The sequence below is a fragment of the Hirundo rustica genome, chromosome 3, assembly GCF_015227805.2.
Source record: "Hirundo rustica isolate bHirRus1 chromosome 3, bHirRus1.pri.v3, whole genome shotgun sequence".
NCBI lineage: Eukaryota > Metazoa > Chordata > Aves > Passeriformes > Hirundinidae > Hirundo > Hirundo rustica.
In genome coordinates, this window is record NC_053452.1 from 2,131,977 (window position 1) to 2,150,674 (window position 18,698).

An 18,698-nucleotide genomic window follows, 5' to 3' on the forward strand; every position below is an offset into this window, starting at 1 on the left:
ATTGATTGATTTATGGAAGTTAAATAGCTGATGACAAGCAGAAGGTTTTTCTCTAGAATTTATCAAGGTGTACTCCACGAAGCCATCTTAAAAACAAAGGAAAAAAACCCCAGGAAAAACAGCCATAGGGAGCACGGACAGGGGACAGAAACGCTTCTGCCCGCTAAAGGCACGACAAACAACCTGTCTTTCAAGGACTCACATCTCTCCTGCTCTCTACACAAGCGGTCCCCCCCGAAAAACTAACGGAGAAGAGGCTCTTTTCTGGAAGAACTGCCGTAAACCAGTCACTGTTTAACCCGTGGGGGTGAAAAAAAAGGCAAACGTAACAGCGCACTCCGACAGCAGTCCCTGAGGGGAGAACCGCTGCTAAAACCCACGTTCCTCCGAAGCCACTGTCGTAGCGCGTGACCAGAAACAACCGCCCGCACCTCACCCCTGGCTCCGGAGCTCACTCACATCATCTCGGCTCCTCCGGGAGGGACGGAGGAGGACGCGTGCTCCTTGCTGGACGAGGAGTCGGTGGTGCACTCGGGCTCTGAGACGGAGTCGCTGCTGCAGGGCTCGCTGTTGGGGGACGCGTTCCTCTGCGGCGCCGGGAGGTCGCCGTCGCCGAAGGCGTCGCTGATGAACATCCCCTCGTGGGTCAGGTACGCCACCTCGCCGTCCACCGCGCTCTCCTTAGCGGAGCTCTTCTGGAACGCGTCCTCCAGCTCTCTGGCTTTCTGGTTCTTGTCCAGAACCAAGAAAACCACGTTGCGGATAGTATTTAACGTTGCCTGGAATGAGATGTGACTTTTATTACAAAAAAACCCCACCACCCCAAGACCCAGGGTCACAAGGTTGTGCTAGAAAGAGATTTTTTTTTTTTTTCGCCCACAAAATTAAAACTAAATCCTGGCTTTATTTTCTTTAGTATTTAGAGGCAGGCTCGTTTGTCTGATGGCAAGCAATATCTGATGTTTCTGAGACAGGTGAAGGAAACCTCATTTGGAGCAATCTAACACGTACAAAAGTCCTGTCCTAATCCCCAGCAGCTTAGAATAGAAGTAATCGAGCAAAAGAGGCATTATCTCTTGGCCACTGCTCTCTTTGTTAGCATTTTTGCCCTGGATGCCAGGGCATTCACATCTCCTTTCAATCAGGAATTTGAACTCTACAAGCAAAACCAACACCTTAAGACTTCAAATGGAAAAGCAACTTCGCTCCCTTTCACGCCTGAACTGTGTGAAGTTCTTTGGAAATGAATGTCTTACCTTGACTCTCTTGAGGAAGATGGTGAATTTAGAAAAAATATCCTTCAGTAAATCAAACCACTGAGGGAAATTCATCATCCTCATCTGGTCTGCAAGCCTGAAAAAAAGAGCAGTATTCAGCAAACAGCAATTGCTGGCCATGATGCCTACTGGCACATAAAGGAAAAGAAAACATGCTTTAAACGAAATTGCAAATATAAAGAAAATTGTGTAGGTTTTTACCTGGCAAGGAACAGACACCACCTAAACAACAGTCATGATCAACACAATGTAAGTGGAGCGGGGAAGGAGGGACAGAGAATTAGATCACACTGTAAGAAAATGAAAGCTTCACATTTGCCCTTTAGTTCTGTGCTGGGAATAATGTTCTCTTCCCTGGGGTAAGCATGTGTTACCAACAAGGGACGGGCTTAATAACATTTTCACAAACCACGTGGGAGGGAATAAAAAAATGACCAAAAAGCCTGCATGAAAATACTTTTCAAGTGTTAAAAAGCTGGGTTATGAAGCCCATTTAAAGGCTCAATTTGCAAGGCATTGCAATGAGACCACTTACAAGTACAAATCAGTTGTCGGTGGCAAAAAGGCAGAAAAATCCTCGACAGAACAAAAATTAAACCCTGTAATACACGGCTAGGGCCCAAGAACAGAAGGCTAAACACTGGAGAATGGTGACCACATATCCAGTGTGTAAATATGACCCCCGTGCCCAGTCATTTCCCAATCTGGGTAGGAAATCCAGGCAGGTTTTGCAACTCACTTTGCTTTATCAGCTGGACTATTTTTATTATCTTGGGGTAACACTTTGCTGAGTCAGGTGAATCATAAAGCCATAGAAAAAACAGAAGCTGGCAGGGGCCCCCTGGAGCTGGGGCCTCTGGAGCTGCCTTGGCCAAGCCCTGCTCATGGCAGGTCCAACTACACTGGGTTGCTCTGGGTCAGCCCAAGCCTGACCATGGCCCAGAACAAAGATTCCACAGCTTCTCTGGGCTTGTGTTTCAGTGTTTGACCAGCCTTACAGGGAACACATTCTCCCTAAGTTCAACTGGCATTCCTCATCTTCCACACTGTGCCCTCTGAGCAAACTCTGAGAGGAGCCTGGCTCCATCTCTGCTCTGGAATTTGCCTTTGCTGGGCTTGGTGAGGTTCTTGAGGGACCACTTCTAAGGCTAAAGTTGTTTGGTCTCCTCTCTGGATAGCTCCTGTTCTTGATTATGGGGGAGGAACTTAAACTAATGACATGTTTTAATACAAAGTCTCAGATTATGGAAGCTTTCAAGTGGAGATATATTCAAGAGATACATGCTTCATGTAATGAGATTCACAGAATTTTAGCATTTATTTCAAAGGTAAATTTAAGGTAACATTAGGATCTGAATGAGAAGTAAAACAATATGCACACAGAGGTGGACAAAAGCAGAGTATTAAGAAGCAAGAGAAGCATAATCCTTAATTATAGGGAAATCTAAGCAAAAATTAGAACAGTAAATTTATTTATGCTAAAAAACATGCTACCCCCACCCACCACAAAAAAGAAAAAAAAAAAAAAAAAAAAGAAATCTGGCTGCATACTTACTTAACAACCACTTCTGTATCTATTTCTTCTATCTGCGATACCGTATTAACCACACACTGTCAAATTATAAGGGGAAAAACACAGAACAAAAGAAGATCTTAGCTTCTTTCTAACCACTGCTGAGTTTCATAACACATTAATCCTCCAGTTAAATAAGGAAAAGCAAAATAAGAAATGAAAGACACACTTGTATCACTTAACAACTTGTTTCTCTAAAGACAAACAGAAAAAAAACGCAAAAGAACCCCCCCCCAAAGCAACTGGTGCATACAAAATTGGCCAGCTTCTTCAAGCCTCCAGTACAATCAATTTTCATTCCAAGCACATCTGCAGTTTTACAGCCATTTCATTGATCTCTTTTCCCATTCCTTGTAAGCCCAAGGTACAAATCAACTCCACTCAAGACTGAAAAAGGGCTTTTCTCCCAAATGCCAGTCAATAAACTGAATGAATGAGTAGTAGAGTGTGAACTCATCTTGCCTTTAAGCATGTCTTTACAATCCCAGTGGTGACTGAGGGCTGCCAGCTCCAGCTGCACGGGTTTTACCTGAGTTCTGAATAATGGTGGTCAGTAAAAAAGCTTCTGAAGAAGAACAGAACCTTGCTCTTGAACTATGCAGCGTGCTCAGTGCTTACAAACCTCTGCTCTTACACTTGCCTGGCAACAAAAACCTGCTGAAATTCACTCACCAAAACAGCCCAGCAATGCATTGGAAGAGGAAACACGTTTGAGGTGTGGCAAGAAAAATGTTTCCTTTATTAAGGAAAGTCCCCCTAAGAGTTGAGACAATGGCCGACCATACAAAAGCATTGCACAAACCACACAGGAATACTCAAATCCTGCCTATTTTCCTTATTCAACAGAAATTTACACTGGAATTTGATTAAACGTTGTCTGCTATTATGCAGAGGAGAAACCTGAAAAACCCAACTTAAACTTTCACAGCAGAATGGGAAAAGCATTTTGAGACTGAAAATGAGCAGAAAAATAAGGAACGCTACCTGTCTACGTGATCAAACAAAGGGAAGGGAAAAAAAAAAACAACCTTATGACTGCTGATACGGGCAAGTGAAAAGCCAGGGGACGCTGTCAGGCAGATAAACAGCTTTATCCTGGTGTTATTCATTAATTCTTCCTTTAAAATTATTTACTAGCAATATGGGCCTATCCACCTTGTACAACCAGACCACCAGAACCATTGGGGCTGCAATGTCAAAGAGACTGGAACAACAAAGCCTGGCTCAAAACAAAAACCTTCAAATAAAAGTATTTTATTTTGTAGAAAAGGATTATTAAAAAATAAATCCAAACTTTTAGAAACAAGGCTCCCAACCCAGTTCACAATGCAGCTTTGAATTGCTGTGAGGACAGGAGATGCCCAAGTCAGCACCTATTTCCCAGCCTTGGAGACACGAATCAGATGGAGTTCACTGCACATCAGAGCATCACTCTTTAAATAATCACCTATCTCTAGGGAAAAAAACCCCCATTCTTACACAATATTCTCACACATGTGGGCAAATAAACAGGACAAGTAAAACTTAAAGTTTTACACCAAATACACACCTTAAGTTCAGCCTAAGATCCATTTGCGAACAAAAGTCATCATGCCACTATCCAAATTAGCCAATGTATTTCCCCCAAAGGAATAATCTGAATTTTGTTCAGTTATTGGTTTTAGGTGGTTTTATCAATAAGGTTTTTTGGCTTGGAAGATACTCTGCCCTATATGGCAAAGAACCACACCAATGCAGAAAAGGATTTGGGGTTTAATTTAAGGGGTGGGTTTTTTTTAAGGTTAGCACTTCTATACCTGCTCCATTACTTCACCTAGCCCTCTCAGAAAAAGGCAAGGATATTTTCCAACCTTTTACCATGTACCTGTGCTAGGTCTGTGTTAACATCAAGGCAAGAAATATCTTCTGTACTAATTGCAGGGAATTAATCTGTTTAAACTGGCAAGTTCTTTGATCCTCCTTTATGTGTTTGCACCAAGAACTCGAGGGTTTTGCTTTACAGTGTGTTGGGAGGAAGAAGTTTTTAGTGTGGTTTTGGAGTGTTTGTTTTGTTGTGTAGTTTTAATGAAATGCAGTGTTATGACACAACTCTAGTATTTTGGAGAGCCATGTGTTATTAAGAGGAAGCAAAGTTCACAACAGTGTTAATTGTACAGAGAGAACAGGGAGCTTACGTCACCTACACCTCCCAAAAGTTCTTCTGTAAAGACCTCTGTGCTTCAGGGAGCCCTGAAGTGTCTGCAAACTCAGCTGCTCTAACTGAGAGACCATCAGACACTAAAAAACTTCATCAGAGCTGTTCTTAATGACTAAAAAATTATTTGCAAAGGGTAGAGGAAAGCTTGTCAGATAATTAGAAATGCCTGTCTTACCTGTTTAATGATATTCTTTGCGGTATTAATCATTTCATCGCCATATATTTCATAAAAATTTAGCTTCCTTTGTTTTAGAAGTCCAAACACTAGAGATACAAGTCTCTCCTATCAAGAAAAAAAGAAAATTTAAAAAAAAGAAAAAAATCCACACATGAAAAAGACCAAGGCGAAGACAAGAAACAATTTTAAGAAATTGCACAGCAGTAAGAAAGTTCATGTATCAAGCACACAGTGAACAGCATTTAGGTCCATCCAATTCCTCTGGACCAATGCCAAGGTTTGCCTATACCAAAAAAAAAAAAAATTCCCTGTGGCAATACCAGCTGAGTCTCTTTCTCTCGCCCCCTTTCCTGCCAGTTCCTCAATTTGGCTCATTCACAAGCGCTTAAACCTGTGGATATTTCGAACCATGAGTGAGTTTCCTGATCCTGAGCACAGTGAGAGGCTGGCAGCACAGAGGACAAGAAACCACAGGGCAGCGATGGGAGCACTGCAGAGCTACTGCCAACCACTGCACTGCTCGTGGAATGGATTAAAGAAGGCTCAACAGGTCACAGGCTCTTGCAATTACTCCAGAAAAATCTTTTCTGGGCTACAAATCAACCACAATAGCTTAATCTTTGCGTGTCTGTGATCTTCAGAGGAACGGGGAATATGTATCTATATATGTACTGTGAATGAAGCGTGCATTCAGGGCAAGCATATGGTATAAGCACCCATAAAAGCATGGGGAGACGGAATGAGAATGACATGCAAATATCAGCTTTCACTGCAAAACTGAAATTTTACAGCCAAGTGGATTGGTCCATGTTCGAGAGTCCACGTTCTTTTCCACTTACATGCTCAGGTTCATGAAGTGAACTCAGTATACATTTAATCAGAGAAAAGAGAACAGATTATTTTGAAAAAGAAATAAAGCGGGCCTGGATTGCAGTTCTGAGTTTAATTAGAATTATTTAATCTTATCAAGCACAAAAATAAATGGGAGGGGAGAGGTGTGGATGAGAAGATAAATAGTCTGAAATTATAGTGTTGCTGCTAGGGGCCTGAGCGAATTAGTTAGTGCTAATTAAGTATGTCAAAGATGCAAACATATCCATGAGACAGTTTATTTCAATAACAGACATACCTCTTCTAGAATTTGGCAATCATCTTCTAGGGGTCTATTTAAATCATTGCGGGCATAAGTTGAAAACTCTGCAATCATCATTTTATCTATCAGCTTTTCCAGTTCACAAAGCTGTGAGCCAAGATGCCTAAGAAAAACAGCCATTGAGATATGAGCTAAATAATCAACCTGCAAACGAATCATTAGTTCACAGTTGATGAAAATAACCACCCAGAAGGAAATTTCCATGCAATCAACGCTGGCTTAAAGGGAGGCTCCAACCTTTCACTCCTCAGAGCAGCTGAAAACATGCATTTTTCACAGGCACTGTCACCTTACACCAAAACATATGGACTTAAATATTGATGGAGGATAAAATTTGGATGTAGGGCTTTTGGTTTGGTTTTCTTTTTTTTGAAGGTGCCAAGTACCTCTCTGCCCAATGAGGTGAACCAGAACTAAGAATACTCAGTGCTTGTCAGTATCAAGGTGTTAAAAAGAAGAAATACTTCTTTTGCTTGTCGAGTTCCTCAGATCATCGGTCCACAAGTTCTTCTAATTCAAACACTTGAGCTTCTGATGTGGTCACAGATGAAATTCACATGACAGGATGGCTTTCAGAGAACACACAGGAGTTTTTTCAATTTGCCATTTTTTCTGCCACTCTAAATGAAAAGTGTTTTTCCCACGTATGGGAGATTTTAAACCATATTTTGCAGACCGTTGTCATACAGAACCACAAGGGAATTTCTCAAATCAGGAATATCAACTACCCTTTAAAAGTGGGAACTCCAGAGATGTCAAACACTCCGAGCTTTTCAAGTTCCACTAACAGCTGGGAACAAGTACCTGTCAAAATCAGACTGCCTTTTCCTTAACAAAAACAAACACACACAGACACTTTTGCAAATGAGAATTAAGAGGAGCCGTGATATTTTAGATAAGCCTAGATACAAAAACGTGGTGCTGGTGGAGCTGGATCCTTTGCTGTCATAGCTTATGACTCCTGGTTCCTCCTCCTTGCAGAAACCCACATGGCCAGCACTGAGCTGAAGTCCATGAATCTTGTTGGATCTGACTTGAGGAGATTCATTTATTTATTTTCATTTCAAGATGACCGGGGATGTATCTGTGTTTTACTGTGTAAAATACCACAGTGGTTTGCCAGCATACCCATGAAAAAAGAACAACAGAAAACCAAAAAACCAAACCAACCCTGCCCCTCCAAAAAAAAAAAAAAAAGCAAAATCACTGTATTTCCATCACCCAACAAAGACTGTGAAAACAATACAGAAAGTGTTTTCACAGATTTTTAAGTTAGTGAACACATTAGCCTTCTTTTGTAAAATTAAAAGGGTGAACTTGAAAAGGTTAGAGCTCTAAAACTTGAATTCTACCCTAGAGTAGTAGCAAGCAGTTACAACAGACACATATCATTAGTGACATTAATCCAGACTAAAGACACCAGTGCAGTACTTCACACAATCTAAGTTTTTACATTTTTTGTTACAGCTAGAAACAAACTTACATTTTTCTCTGCATGCGGTATGACAAGGGAAAAATTAATTGATGATTTGAGTAGCTCGTTATCTTACTGCTTTATATTGAATGATTCTGACATGACTCAATTGAAAACATTAAATTCTACAAGCTGCCATTGCAATACTAAAACAAGATGTCGAGGAGGTTTTTTTTATCAGATATTTAGTAAAAAAATAGTAATTGTTTAGAAAACATGTTATTGCCTTACAAGTTTCTTGTTAAAATAAACCAGGTATTTAACTCCCTTGACAACTGCATCACTCTTGCTCAGAATAAAGCAAGAAGATCCCTTTGGTATTTCCTGGGAAAAGCTGAAGAATGTGTGCCTGCCATAAATTTAGACTTTTTAAAAAATTTTTATTTATTTTTTAGAAACACAACGTTCTACTGAGAAGTTTTATGAAGGCTTTCACCTTTCCATTTCTTCACACAAGCTATATACCCAGGCACTTGTGAGATTTGGAAACTGCTGGGCTTCTCAACTGCCCTTGCATTTCTGGTGGGGTTCAGGACTTAGGGAGCTCTTAACTCACCTCTGTGAGCCTTTACTGTCCAAAGCAGAGAGGACATTTCCCACTCACATCGCTGTAACTAGCAAAACAACCAGCTAAGCTTTACCCACATAAATTATCCTTTACAGACAAGATGATTATCTACCTGGAAAAGATGTTTCACACCTGAGGGGAATTTTGAAACAATGGCACGTTCTTGGGACATCAAACCACCACAGTGACAAGAGAACAGCACTCTCTGCTGACAGAGCAGCCAGCTGCAAAACACAGCTGACTGTGAGTGAGGCAGAACTGCACTGACTTGTCACCAAGGTCAGTACAAAGGTGACTCAGCCAAGGGCTGTGCACCAGAATCTAGTGGTTGATAGCAGGAACACTAAAGACAAACTGAGGTGGCTGAAGAGAGACAAGTCACACCCTTCAGATGGGCTGTCTCTAGGTTTTTTTAACAAAAGCACTTACAGCAACTTTATCCCAATAATTTACTAGCTCTTTTCTTTTTTTTTGTTTTTAATACTTTTTCTAGTACCTTTTCTATGTAAAATTTGAGTGTTTTTCCAAACTAGCTAGAAGGGGTGCTAGAAGGAACTCGACAGAAGAGATGGACAAGAACAGTGACTACATAAAGCTCTGAACATTCATGTTGCAGTTACTGAGAAGCAACCATGCTTCCATTATGCAAGCTGTGGACCACTGGGCTGCAGGAACCACATAATCTCTAAACAAACCACCTCTCACCCAGCATCAAGTCAGAAAATTGAGCACACAGCTCCTCAGCTGGCTGATGCAAGCCTTGGAGCTGATTTAACCACATGCTGCTTCTGCCACACTGGCAGCTTGGCATGCACCACTTTTAAACTACCTGTATCTTGTGATAACTTATTTTACATCAGCATCAGCTAGAAGGATTCTACTGCATCAATACTGCTGCATGCTCCTCTAACAACTCCAGCCCAAGGACCCATCCCTGGGGTGCTGCCTGGAGGAGGATTGCAGACCCCCACGTGGAAAACACCTCTCAGCTACAAGATGAAAGTCCAGCCACAGCTTTGCTCTATCTCTGCACCCCTAAAACATCTGTAAACCAGAGGAGAGGACAAAGCTTTTAGATGTCAAAAGCTCATCCCACTCCAAAATAAAACCAAAAATCCCCATCTCTGGCAAAGGCATTACTCACACTGCTTATGCCACACTTACATTTTATACCTTCTGTATTAGGTCCTCTAAGAATGAATGAATGAACAAAGGTAGAACAAATCCCTTCAGCCAAAGTAATGTGCTCAACACATTCCAGCTCTGCTCACATTTTATGTTATTTCCCACGTGGTTACCTACCGGAAACTGTGAATACCTTGAAGCTCTTGCTGTAACACCTCTTGTGTTGTTGCTATCAAGTCCAAAGCTCCAACATACTCTGAAGTGGAGAGCAGCAACTGTACTGTGGGCTGTGTTTGGTGTACAGTAGCCATTAACTTCAGTTTATTGTATGCTTTTATACAGTTATTTCTGGTGAGAGACAGTCTTAAAACTCGAAGCGATCCTTCACACATTACTTTATCAATTTTAGAGATTTTCTCTCTAAGCAATTTTACAGCCTGGGAGGTTTTCCTGAGGTAGTCCTGCAACTCATGCTGAGAGGTCATTGCATGAAAAAATGCTTCGGAGCGGAGAGAAATCTGATGAGCAATATTCACTTCCACGATGTCCAGATAATGGCTCAGCTGGGAAGAGGAAAAAACAACACTGTTGTTATGACCTGGAAGCTTTATCACCATGCAAATGCACTTCCAGAGCATTTGTCTCATTGCATCACGAGGAAATTTTGCTAATAAAAAGTTAAAACTCCTTTGTCGTTGTGGTTGAATAACTTCTTTTTAAATTAACTCAAAATCACGGTGGGAAGGCTGATTTGATGCCTTTCCTGCTTGAAAATAAAAAGTTAGAAAAGCAAATAAATCTAAAACACTCCAAGTTTTGTACCACGTGGTTGCACACTGGCCACAGAATATGCACAATAACCAGGAGACTGGATACTGGCTTGCAAGCAACAGAATACACACACAGATATGCTACGAAATTTGAAGCTGCCAAAGGTGCAGCCACTATACTTGATGGCACACCACAGGAATGGCTCTGCTTATTTAAAAATCTGTAGTACTTTCTTTGTAGAAAAATCTCCAGGGTATTTCTGGCTGCAGTTGTACTTTTGGCAGCCAGCTGGAATTAGTACTAAGCCTATCTCCCAGAGTACACCTACACGATCAGAACCTGAAATTCAAATTCAAATTCTCTATGTCCAGCAGTTACCAGACCACCGTGCTGGCCTGGTTCTTTGACTGTAAAAGCTCTGTGTTCTGGTTTATGCTGAATATGCAAACTCTAAGGACTTCAGGATGCTCATCTGAATGTTAATACTCAGATGACCTGGTTTCTCAGAGGTGCCAAGCGTTCAAACCTCCTGCTGAATTCCAGAAGGCCAACCAGGGATAGAAAGGAAATCAGCTGCAGAACTTTTCCTTCTTGAAGTTATTTTCACACAGCTTCCCATGGATACACTGGGGATTCCCACAATATGCAAACCCACCTTTTTTGTTCACACCTAATTTAAATCAGAAGCATCCTCCACCAACCAGCTGTGACACACCTAGCCACAGGAAAAGCCAAGACAGACTCTGACACAGGGATCAGAGCAAGGGCTACTGCAGACAATTATTTATGTGATTGTACCAACCAAATGCTCCAGGTCTCACTATGCTAAACAAGGTAGAACAAAAGAGCAAAAAGCACCTGCCTCCAAGAACTTAAAGTCCCAATGCAGGGCAACACATAGGAGGAGGTAAAGAAGAAAACATCATGAGGAAATTTTGGAAGTAAATCAAGAGCAGCTCAAAAGGCTGTAAGGCAAGGTTTTCAAAATCCTGTTGGAAAATGGTGCCTGGAGCTAGGGACAATTATGGCAGCAGAGTGTACATTTACACATGCTAAGTGTAAACCTCGTGCAGTTCAGAGGCTTTAAAAAGTAAAACAAAAAATTTGGGCTCATTTCAGTCATATGAAGCAGTGTTTTCACTCCTCTGTATCACTGAGGGCTCTGGGTCTGCTTCAGCACAAGTCCTTTCTGAGTGTCCATCCTGCTGCTGTCAGGTACATCTTGGGAAGTTCACAGCATATGCCAGACATTGCTTTTTCATCTTCAGACAGCAACTGCCCCAAAAGAACTCCAAAGAAGCGTTCCTTCACTTTAGGTGTGGAGGACAACCTAACAAACCTTTGAGCTGGCCTCCAGCAGAGCCTGTTTCTTCTTCCCCAGTTGGCAGGAGAGCAGGAAGACTAATTCCCAGAAATCTGGAAACATCTTCCAGACAATCTCATGTTATTTTTTTCCTAATGTACCTCACAGACTCCAAAATTGCTCAGGTTTTCTAGAAGCATTTTATGGGTATTTGTGTGGTAAAGATGACTCATTATGAGATTTTCTATAGTATGACTACAAAACTAGTAAAAAAATAAAAACTACCAAGAAGAGACTTCTGTTTTCAACATGAAAGAAACAGCTCTGCTTTCATGTTCTCCTCTGTGAAATGCAAAAACAGATCAGTGCAGACAACAACAAAAGTAAGAGGAATCTCCTAAAACATAAACACCACAGGATTTAGTTTTGCTTTTAGCACAGAAACCACAGTGCCTCGAATCTGAAATTTTCCTGAGATGTTAGAAAATAACACTCTTACACAGTGTACAACCTGTGCAATCCAGCTTTCCCTTCTCACAGAACTGCTCTTCCTCCCTTAGGAAACCACTCCACACTTCTGAAGTTTTCAATATACAGCTGTTTCAGGAACTTCCAACTGTCGTGAAAAGCCAGTTGTTTCATCACATACAGATATTTTTCTTTTTTTTCCAGATTTGATAGATTTACTGAGCAGGGCAAGAAGTTCTCTTTCAGCAGGATGCTTCCTGCACGACTTACTAACAATCATGATGTAAAATGAGAGACAGCAAAGCCCACAATGATGTCTCAAACACTACACAGCAGCAGCCAGGGAGTTCCCCTGCAGTATCCACCAGCACTGATGGATAAGCACAACTTTTGTCAAAGCTGTACCTTTTCTTGAAGTAATTTGGAGGAAGCTGCATCACGATTTCCTTTTCCACCAGCGGTACTAAAATGAGACCATGGTAAAACGGCATTAAATGTTAAGGAATCTTCCAAGGCAAAATCTGGTTTCATAAAAATCTGAAACAGAAAAACAAAAGAAATAAATGTGCCTCACGCACCCCTGCATTTTTTGACCCAGTTAAGCACATCTCATTAAGCTATCAGAGACCTTATTTGTTGATTTCAATATCCAGATTTCCATTAATCCAGGCAAACAAATTCATTCCAGACCTTACAACCAACGGACTTTAAAAGCTTGTGTGACCTGACAAAGTCTTATCTTCCTGAAAGTGGAAGTCACAGCTCCAAAATTACACACGTGTTCAACCACCTGAGATGACCTAAACACCCCGAGTGTGCAAACACAGGCAGCTCTGCAGTGCACATGGGCCCTCTCGAGGATCTGAGCAAAGCTTCCTCACTATCTGCTCGTTCCTGGGGTCACAGTTCCCACGAGGCTGATGATCCAGCCAGCTGTCAGGGTGCAAGTGCTCCCTGGGAGGGGACACAGCCTCAAGCTGACATCCTTTAGGCAGGATGTAGCAACCGTGCTTCGCACAGGAAGAGTCAGTAACATGTAACATTAACCACACCTCCTGGAGAACTGCTCATCTAAAATTCTCTCTGATAACATTATTTCTGCTTGACAAAACCTTGAGCTTACAGGCAGGCAGTGGAAGCCTCTTCCTTTTATTTATGAAGTGTCATTTTAAAAGGTTCAACACGGATTGCAGCACCACACCACACTCCAGCATTTCCTGTTTCTTGGACTTTAAACACTGCAGTGACAGCAACTCAAGCTGCAGCCTACACAACTGGCACAGAGATGCTGACCCACATTAATACTCTGACTTCTTACTGTACCTATAAAAAAAATATTCAGACTAAAATGGGATCTGGAGCTGCGTCTTTTGTCAACCTGACACAAAAACCCACATCATGTACGCTCCGTGCTTATATGCAGGAGAGCTCTGATCAAGGATTCAAGCGGTTAAACCTAATGCTGAGTTGTACACTAGGCAATATTCAAGCTTTTCTCAAACTCTTCAGTTTCCCCTTCCTCCTAGACTGGCTAATTCTGCTCAGCTCTGAGGTCTCAACTTCATTTATTTAAAGATGAAATAATAATAGTATTTGCATTATACTTTCAGAGAAAAACTGAAACCATGGAAACAAGAAAAAAAAAAAAAAAAAGACAAAGCACATCATCCTCAGTCTTTAGATTCTGAGTGCTACAAACCCTCTTGAGAATCAACCCAAGCAATCAGCAGGGACAAAATTTCTACAAAGAACAGAGTACATGCATATATCCAATATTTCACGTGAGAAACCTTACAACAGCTCCGAGCGCACAGAAGCCATACCTTAGGTACTTGCTCCAGATCTGTCCTGGATTTATCTAAAATTAAACAAAACACAGGTAGTCATTGATGAGCAAACAAGGGGAAACAACTCCCTTGAACACGTGAATCCCACGAGGAAGTGTTTGAGACAACGATGCCACGCTCCTCACGGCGGGGGAACGGAACAGGCTTACGAACTGAAATGAAACTTTCTGACTGAACCCCAGGAGAACCTTGATGATGTGAGGACAATCAAGCACTGGAACAGGCTGCCCAGCAGGGCTGGGTACTCCGGAGATTTTCTGGATATATATTTGTAGGTGTTTTCTGGATATTTCTAATTTTCTTGGTAAAGCTTCGAATGGCTTGGCCTGACCTTACCCCTCCTGAACTGGCTTTGAGCTGGCAGCTGCAGTAAAGGCCTTCTGAAGTCCCTGCCAACCTGAAACATTCTGATTCCTTGAAGTGCTCTTTTCCTTGGCAGTTCAGCTCTCATGCTCAGACTACTCAAAGGAGTTTGCACTTGGCTGCTTTGGCAGTCAGTGCTCGTCATACAAAGCAGTCCACATTCATTAGTGCACTGGCAAGGGCCAGTAAAAGGTCCCTCTGATATCACCCCAGTTTTAATGCTTCAGACTGAGGCTGCCCATGTGGTCACTTCTGCACAGCGCTTGGAGATTGGATGCACAAAGGCTGGCAAGAAGGATGAACAAGGGCTCGGGCCAGAGCCCCAAGCACGGAGCAGGCAGCACAGCAGCACTAATTCCCGTGGAGTATGCTGACCTAACAACTGCAGAGGGTGAGAGAGTTGAGCTGGGAGAAGAGTTAATTCATTATATCCCAGCAGAACTTGAAGAAAAGGCAAGTTCAGACTTCTGAGGTTCAGCCAAAATCCCCTGTCCCACCCTTACTCATTACTTTAGTGGGCATTATGAAGAGGGGGCACACTGGAGGACAAAAAAGTTGAGGAATTTAAAAGCAACAAGCCCAAATCTCTGCTGGACAGTCTGCTCAACCCTGACAAACATGGGAAGTGCTACCTCAGCATCAGCTCCCACACTGCTCTCTTTGGTTTTCACTTCATTTGTTTCTTACTTTATTTATATCAAAGTACAAAAGCAACCTTGGAATAACCCTGCTGTCCTCAGCCTTTGGACAGACCAATTCTCACAGGAGTGAAAGGCCAACTCTTGTGGGATGGAGCTAGAGGAAGACAGGAAACAGTAACAGCAGAACTTATAAAAAAAAAAAATCACAAGATTCAGTTGACCAAATGATGCTTCTACTGTCCAAGGAGCTCCCAGGTACTTTGGTGACAGTAATTTTTTTCTCTTTAAAAATACTCAGACTCTTTTAAAAAGGATTAAGCTAAGACTGAAGAAGGCACTTTGATATTGCAGTATGCAGCACAGACTCATCCTGGAACAGCTACTCCAAAGTAACACCAATAGAGAGAAACCCTGCAGAAGGGCTTCCTTTTGCACAGAAGAGCAGGAAGAAAGTCAACTGAAACACTTGATCAGAAGGAGCAAATGACTGAATCCTTTTTGCAATCCAAGGATTGATGGGTTCTCATTCATAATTTATGCTAACATTTTTGAGAAAGTAAATTAAAATAAGTAATAAAAACTTTCTCCAAGTTATGAGTGTTTTTCTTCTTTTTACTTTTTTTTTTTTTTTTCCTTTTTATTTTGCCTCTTGCCTTCTTGTCTAGTTTCCTATTAGCTGGACTTCCTTGAAGTCCTGAAAATCAGCCTTCGTGTGCAGGTTTGAATTCCTCAGCACAAAGCAGTCCTAGACATACTGGAGTGAATTGTGTCAAGAGCCACAAAGATGATTAAGAAATGAGGAGGAGAGACTGTTCAGACTGGAAAAGCCCAGGGGAGATCAATGTGCTTAAAGAGCTGAGGAGGGGATGCAAAGAACACCAAGCTGATTTTTCTCAGTGGTGCCCAGCACCAGGACAGGAGGCAGTGGGCAGAAACTGACCCATGAAAGATTCCATTTGAACACAAGGAAGTATTTTTACTGCAAAGGTGGTAAAACACTGAAGCAGGTTGCCCAGACAAATTGTGTCATTTCCACCTGTGAGATTCACAACCCAGCTTGGACACTGTCCTCCCACAGGTGGCCCTGGCTAGACCAGATCATCCTGAGATGTCATTTCCCACCTCAGCCCTGACCTGACTCCCACGGCAGAGACACAGGAATGGCACTGCAGCTGTTCAATGAGAAGCCAACAGGTGATACAAATTTGATGCAACAGTTTCAACTGATCTTAAAATAAACAGCAGTTAAAGAAAACACTGCCAGGGCCTCAATGACCTGCCACGAATCCAAACGTGTCGAGAAAAAGTTTAAAAGTTTTCAATTATTGTTTCGAAGAAATCATCAGCTGTTATTGTACGTGAAGATCCCCAGCAAGTAACAGAAACAACCTCACAGAATCAATAATGAGCAACATTCGCAACCCTTGCTACTGACGTTATAACACATTGATACAAAGAGACACCACATTTTAATTAGACTGAAGGAGGCTTCGACAGTACCGTGAGTGTGTAATAGTGTCCCGTCAAAGGTATCTTTAGGAGTACAAATATTCTTGCACCTTTCATGAACCTTCTCTCTCTGTAGAAGAGAAAATATATTAAAGAATTATTCTGATGCTTTAAACTCAGATTTTTTTTTTTTTTTTTTTTCATTTGAAGCAAAACATTCAGTGAAACAAAACTAAATTATGCAAAATAATTCTGGCAAGTTCACAGCGTTTTCTTCCTCTCATATGCTCAAAGTTTGTCCGGGTGAAAGGTACCAAAAACTTCAACCTGTAGTGGATGTGTTGTTTTTTTCCCTGTATCTTTACATCTCAAGAGAAAATGAACACAGAAGTTATTGAAGAGGTGTAATAACTCCTCTACATAATGATATACAATCCCAGATCAACTGTAATTACATATACAAACATTTATTTGGTGACTAATCCAGAAACCACACTACCACACAAAAGAATCCTTTTTCATTGCTAAATCAAATTGGATGAAAGTAGGAATTACTTGCACATATTATTAATGAGTACCTTGCTGAAACCACGTATCTTGTCTCATCATGCTGAGCTTCAAATTTTAAACTCCACCAGAGATCGCACTGGTGAGAAATTACGTTTCTAAAGAACACCAGTGTTAACCAGATTTCCGCTAGAAGCTACATCACAGCTCAGCTCCAAAATCTTCTTTCATTTAGCAGTCACTGCATGAAGTACTAACCTTAAAGGATGAAATCTTAAAACACTCTAAATGCTGAATATGTGAGTTAAAGGCAATAGTTCAGTTGTAGCTCAATTATAGGCAATTCCCTTCTAGAATCTTTAACTATACACAAATAACACTTCCTGCAGCTAATTCTGAACCAGAAAAAAAAACAACAAAAAAAACACACCACCAAAACCAAAAAAGGAAGTTACAAACCAAGGAAGCAGAAAACAGCAGGAGACTTCTACAAGTTCTTGCAGTTAAAAAAAACCAAAAAAACCCCTACATACTTACTGACACTTGTATTTTTAAGGGATTGTAGAAGTCTCCTACTGGTCCTGGCGTCCTTAGATGTAGCTTACACTTCCCTGTTACAAAACAAATCATTAAGATAATAGGCCTCTTTATAGTTTAAGAAGCTCATGAATAAATGTTTCAATGTTTAGATTGAAGACTCCTAAAAAATATCTCCAACCCTTGCAGCATGTAGTCCTTTGATCCAAAGGTCTGAGAATGCTACGTGGCATTGTAGAGCCCAATCCTTAAACAATCCTTACAGGAAAAAAGGATTAACAACCAGAAAGAAAAAAATATGAACTACAAGCCCTGGTGCAGAGCTCAGTGCTCAGAAACAGAAGTTAAAAACAACATGAAATTGCCTCAGGACAATTCAGAGAGCATTTTCCACACGACGGCTTCTGAGATTATAAAACCAGAAATGTCTAACGAAGACCCAACCAACAGTGAAAAAGCTAATTAATTATCAGCTAACTGGACAATGGGCTACTAGCCAGGATAATCTAATTAGAAGAAGGATGTTTTTCTGGTCCCTAGGACTACGGGCACCTAACTGGGGCTTCTTACCGGAGCGATTTCCTGTTGGTATAATGCAAAATGTTCCTTGGTGATCTGTGGGAGGTAGAATGAAGGCGTGACTTCAGTGTCCACAAAGTCCACTCCCCATGTTTTTGTAAAGAAATCAGATTCCCTTTTTGCTAACCTAGGATCATTTAGTGCTGCTGGGAGATTGACTTTGGAATGATAAATAGTCCATCTTTGCTGATCCACAACTAGAGATGGGCTGTCACATAAGTTACTGGGATTGCCTGCAGCACAAAAGACAAGACAGTTTTGTTAGGGTGAGAAACAAAGCTGTAGCTTTTGCTAAAACGTGGTCCTTAAGCAAACCATATTTTACCAGTTACATACTAATTAGAATTATCTATGCAAATGACATGATATTCTCCTTCTGCAACACTTTACCTTGCGTTTCTTCTATGAGATTAACCAACTCAAGTTTTGAACACAGAAGTGGTGTATTGACACTCATTAAACAGATTTAGCTCAACATTAGCTTCTACTGAAGAGAAAAAGATTCCAACCACAAACAATATTTCTAATAATCTGATCTTGATCAGAATGACAGCTGAAATTCGTTAGCATTCTATGTCGTAATTCTTAAGATCCCATCCCACCTACTCCTTTGCGTCAGCTAAGCTTTCGTGCGACACAACAGCTGGAACTGTGACCAAAACCTGGTTTAACAACAGCACCAGAGACT

The 18,698-nt window shown here is 41.3% G+C and overlaps 1 protein-coding gene across 3 annotated transcripts in view; it reads right to left on the reverse strand.

Moving 5' to 3' along the window:
• Positions 1 to 18,698, reverse strand: part of VPS54 (VPS54 subunit of GARP complex) — a 44,747-nt gene that overhangs the window by 16,876 nt on the left and 9,173 nt on the right. For 2 of the 3 annotated variants that reach the window (XM_040059585.1, XM_040059586.2), the window contains exons 4-13: positions 18,002 to 18,243; positions 16,439 to 16,517; positions 13,911 to 13,945; positions 12,493 to 12,624; positions 9,723 to 10,108; positions 6,355 to 6,481; positions 5,223 to 5,330; positions 2,833 to 2,888; positions 1,257 to 1,353; positions 460 to 779 (exon numbers count right to left, since the gene is read on the reverse strand). In XM_040059585.1, coding sequence (XP_039915519.1) covers positions 460 to 779; positions 1,257 to 1,353; positions 2,833 to 2,888; positions 5,223 to 5,330; positions 6,355 to 6,481; positions 9,723 to 10,108; positions 12,493 to 12,624; positions 13,911 to 13,945; positions 16,439 to 16,517; positions 18,002 to 18,243 — 1,582 coding nt within the window. The remainder of the gene's footprint in view (positions 1 to 459; positions 780 to 1,256; positions 1,354 to 2,832; positions 2,889 to 5,222; positions 5,331 to 6,354; positions 6,482 to 9,722; positions 10,109 to 12,492; positions 12,625 to 13,910; positions 13,946 to 16,438; positions 16,518 to 18,001; positions 18,244 to 18,698) is intronic. The other variant, XM_040059587.1, reaches the window with a different exon arrangement.